We start from the raw sequence: 5,058 nt of genomic DNA, 5'->3' as shown, positions 1-5,058 counted from the left end.
TATTCTCATAGATAAATATTAAACAATTATATTGTAATAAATATCGAATTACTTGATTAAATAATTCAAATCTAGATCACTCATCTGTTAATTAAGTTATCCAAATTAATTTATAGGTTGACAACTTAATAAATCAACTAAGCTTAGTTAATTAATTTATGAGATAGACTTATTTCAATTGATTATATAATCCAAAGTTCCAAACCATTCATGGAAATAATTTATTTGTCTTAATTATGAATTAGCCATCTATCAGTAAATGATAAATCATTAATTTTCACTAATTAATCATTTAATTAACCAATAAATCAAAATTTAATTAATTAAATACTTAAATTCATTAATAATGATTAATCCTAAGTTAGATTAATCTCCTAAATCAATCCTTATTAATTAATTGATTAATTTATTAAATGGACAATCACGACTTTAATTAATCAATTTCACTGATTACATTAAATCAATTAAGTAATTGTAAGCGGATCAGAGAACATTGCACTTCTCTATTTACCCAAATGGATGAAGAACTTCCGTGGGAATGAATCAGTCATCCAGATTAATTAACCCGAAGGCTTGGATACTTAAAAAAATAAATAATTGTCCATTCAATTAATACTGTAATTAATATTAGTCAATCAACAGTATAATCATTTAATTAATGAAAATAAACGATTAGTTTTTACCTTGCTGGTGATGCCTCCATGAGGGAGGTTAGTTTCACATCCGAGAAGGAAGGGTGGATGTAAGATCGTCGGCAGCTACGTCAACGACTATGAAAACATAGTGTTGAGGGCACAGTGGGGAAAAGAAGGTGGCCACGGGACATGCCGGACTTCGGGTCCACTCGGCGTTGGTTGTACGTGAGCAGCAGTCAGCACCAGGTACGCATGGGGTGGGTAGGGGATAAAAGAGAAACTTAAGTTTAGGAAATTAAACTTAAAGTTAATTGAATCTATTAAGTCCAATTTTAAATAGCATACAAATCCAGATTTATCCCAATGAAATATTCAAAAATTCGTATAAAATCTAGAAAAAAAATTCATTTTTTTAAATTGATATAAATCTATTTCCTTCTAAATTATCCCTTATATTATATTATTTTTCTTAAATATTATTTTTCTCAAATTTTAATAGTTTTAAATCTTTATTTATATCTGGTAGGATAAATAGTCTTATAGAGGCCTGAGCTTTCTATCTATCCGTATTTTCTAGTATGCCACTAACAGATGGCTTTGTTGATATTGGATTAACAAAATAGAGAGAATTTTTTATTATTCGGAAATACCTGATAAAGTAAAATTTATTTATTTTTCACTGTGCATTAACATCTTACAGACGAGTACACTATCAACAATCGAAATGAAAGCGTGCGAGTCATTATTCACCCTCTCTAACACTCTCGATAGTTGGATATCGAATGACCTAAATATAAAATTCCAAACACCTCCTAATCTTTAGAAATAAAGTTAATTTGTGTCATTTAAAAGAGATAGATAGAAAGGAAATTATATTCAATCAAACTACTCATAGTCAATTAAATTATCTAATTAAATAATTAAAAAAATGCCCATTTCCTTTTATTGAAATTCCTTGATTTATGACCATAAATATAAATTTGAATGCTCAACTTAGCACTTCAAATACAAAATACATGCTTATTAGGGTTTTTATAACTCAGTGCATTGTTTCTCTATAATGGTCAATTCCATTTTATCTAGATCATGTCCAACCAAAACATCTTGCTGCATAATATTCCCAAAGACTTGTAGACCACTCGTTTCTACTATCACCATGCATTTCACATGCGGATTATACCACCTAAACACGTTTTCAGGCCTCACCCTGAAGTTCCCCGATGTCCCAGCAAATGAGAACCACAACCCTGGCAAATCCTCCTCATCCTCTGTCGATAACACATTGAAGCACAATTTCATTGAGCCCGCCTTCACAGTCGGCAAGCTAACGTAATACGTCAATTCCGTCACCAACCGACCCATCACTTCAGTGTCCAGTATGGTCATGGCGCTGCCAGAGTCGAAGATGATGTTGCCGGCCCTCAACACGGACCTCTTAGGAAGGAAGACAGCAAACTCTTGTGGGATCGAGATGGCGTTAAGCTGTACAGCGTAGAAGTTGTCTTGCGTCATGAGCGGTGTGACCATTGTCGTTCCGGTGATTGTCTGTTTACCACGTCCCAAGAAGAGCCTGCTGGCCCCATTGAGCACGTCCAGACAATAGGAGAAGTACTTGCTGATATACTTAGGTGCGAGCTGATTGATCAAAGATGGCGAATTGGGGCTCAACCCAATGGAGCTACCAGGGTCTTCCATTTTGGTGTGCAAGGATCGAAAGTTGCAACCAAATAAAATATTTGGAAAGGAGGTAGTTTGGTTCGTATCTAATGAGGTGAAACTCAAGGTTTCCGAGGAGAAAATTCCGTCGATGTTGGAGCCGTCGCCGAAGGTCACATGGTACTGGCACATCTTATCTTTATTGCAACGACCCAGTCTAAGGCTGTTGCACTCATCAGAATTGCAAGGTAACTTGTTGTAGGAGAGGGATTCATAAGGATAGAATTGGGCACCAGATAAGTTGAAGCATTGGCAACCAGCGCAGTCAACCCAGTTTAGGTAGTTGCCGGTGTCGATGAAGCCGAACACATATTGCAAATTTGGCGTGCCCAAGCCGAACCTCATCAAGAATTCCCCGCCAGAGTATTTCAAGTCGAGCTCTATGTCGATGGAGGTGTTCATGTCGATGCGCTTGTCAAAGTAGCTAGCTCGGTTGACCGAGCGAACGATGGCGGCCTGCAGTTGATCAAAGGGTGTCATCGAGCTGTTGTACAGTGGCGACTTGGGAGAGTCACGGTGGACCAGCTCGACGTCGAAGACAGTGTCTTGAGGGAAAACGGATGGCACGAAGGAGATTAGTAGGAGGAGGCGGAAGAAGGTACTAACGGCTGCCATTGCGATAATATTAATGATGATATGTACATTTTCAACCAATGCGTGAATTTATAGAGAGATTCAATGGGAAAATCAAGAAGTTTAATCAATGGGAATTAATGATAAGATTGATTCAATAAAAGTTGGAAGGCAGTGAGATATAGGCATCTCATCAATTCGATTAATGGTCCAAATTAATTTTGAAATGGGAAAAAATATATCTTTAATTTTTTAATATATAATTAATTGATTCTGAAAGGAACCTTCAGACTAATTGATATTTATTTGGAAGGAACTTTGCTCCTATTCCAAGTTTAGTTAAATAGTTTTGATTGTATTTGATGCATTCGGAATCCGTTGAGTATGTCTCTATGTTATTTTCTCATTGCCGATAATGGAGCTTCCTCTGATAATGTGAATTGGCCTGATACTTACTAGATATTTACCGGCCAACCTCCATTATCGAATGATGCTCCTATATAGATCAATACATATGATTAGAGGCGGAACCAAATTCAATAAATAAAAAAAATTAATACAACACAAAATAAAATTATTCAACTTTAAAAAATTAAAAATATTTTTAAAATATAAATTATTTTTTTTAAAAAAAATCAAACATTAATGTAGGTGGATTTTCACAATCCAAAATCTTATGCATTTAACTTAAAAATTCTGAGAGGAATTGGAAATTAATGGGAGCTAGGCATCTCATCAATTCGATTAATGGTCCAAATCAATTTTGAAATGGGAAAAAATATATCTTTAATTTTTTATTATATAATTAATTGATTATGAAAGGAACCTTCCGACTAATTGATATTTATTTGGAAGGAACTTTGCTCCTATTCCAAGTTTAGTTAAATTGTTTTGATTGTATTTGATGCATTCAGAATCCGTTGAGTATGTCTCTATGTTATTTTCTCATTGTCGATAATGGAGCTTCCTCTGATAATGTGGATTGGCCTGATACTTACTAGATATTTACCGGCCACCCTCCATTATCGAATGATGCTCCTATATAGATCAATACATATGATTAGTGGCGGAACCGAATTCAATAAATAAAAAAAAATTAATACAACAAAAAATAAAATTATTCAACTTTAAAAACTTTAAAATATTTTTAAAATATAAATTATTTTTTTTAAAAAAAAATCAAACATTAATGTAGATGGATTTTCACAATCCAAAATCTTAAATTTTAAATTTAAGGAGCTAAAAACAAACTTAAATTTAAAAATTTTGACCTTAACCCTTAGTTAATTCTAGTTGAAACAATGATTCATCGATCCTTGTAGTTTATTTATGACTCAAAGTAAAAAAAATCAATTATGTTCTCACTTTCTTATAATATTTAGCATTGCTACATATGAGACTTTCATTCCAATCTAAATAATCATCGTAACTAGAAACATAATAAAATAAAATTTATATTTTACAACTCTCTTTCAATTAATGAAATATGAATTTTAATTAATGAAACCTGAAAGAATAAAGGAATAACTTACTTCTCTTGTTGTGTTGTGGTTAGCCAAAGGAATAAAAGAGCTACTTGTAAATAAATTCTCACTAGAAAAAATAAAAAAGAAGACCGTTGTTTTTTTTTTAAACAGAGAAGAGAAGAAGATATGGAAGAAGCAAAAGAGGAGAGCTTCAGCTTCTTCATTAGCTTCCTTGACTAGATTCAGTGAGCTTGACAATGACACAAAGAGAGCAAAGAAAGACAAAACAAGGATATTCTTGCGGTGCCAACAAAATCCTAGAAAATACGAGAAGACGAAGAAGATGTGAGTGTTGGTCTTATTGCTAGAAGAGGGCAACAGTTGATGCTGCATTTCTTACTTGCTAGAGAAGAGAAAGGAGAAGAAAAGAGAGTTCTTGTGCTTGAGAATAGGAGAGAAAAAAATTATATGTTTACTACTGTTGGAGAAGGGAAAGTGAAGAAGGAAATGGGGAAGAAGAGGAAAAAAAAAATAAAAAAGAAGGATGTGCAAAGGAATGGTGGTTGCGTACAACACTACGAGGAAAACATTGTAAGAAGAAAAATAGGGAGAGAGCTAGAAATAATATGAGGGCAATAATAAAACTTAATGTTCATTAATATGTGTCC

The 5,058-nt window shown here is 33.5% G+C and overlaps 1 protein-coding gene across 1 annotated transcript; it reads right to left on the bottom strand.

Moving 5' to 3' along the window:
• Nucleotides 1-1,667: 1,667 nt before the first annotated feature.
• LOC122033779 (probable aspartic protease At2g35615) lies at nucleotides 1,668-2,966 on the bottom strand. The gene has a single exon (XM_042592941.1). The coding sequence runs from the start codon at nucleotides 2,964-2,966 to the stop codon at nucleotides 1,668-1,670; it is 1,299 nt and encodes a 432-aa protein (XP_042448875.1).
• Between the last annotated feature and the right edge of the window lie 2,092 nt (nucleotides 2,967-5,058).

The sequence above is a fragment of the Zingiber officinale genome, chromosome 11B (assembly GCF_018446385.1).
Source record: "Zingiber officinale cultivar Zhangliang chromosome 11B, Zo_v1.1, whole genome shotgun sequence".
In the NCBI taxonomy this organism is placed as follows: domain Eukaryota; kingdom Viridiplantae; phylum Streptophyta; class Magnoliopsida; order Zingiberales; family Zingiberaceae; genus Zingiber; species Zingiber officinale.
Note: the sequence above shows the minus strand (reverse complement) of the source record. Positions and strands in the feature narration are given on the sequence as shown.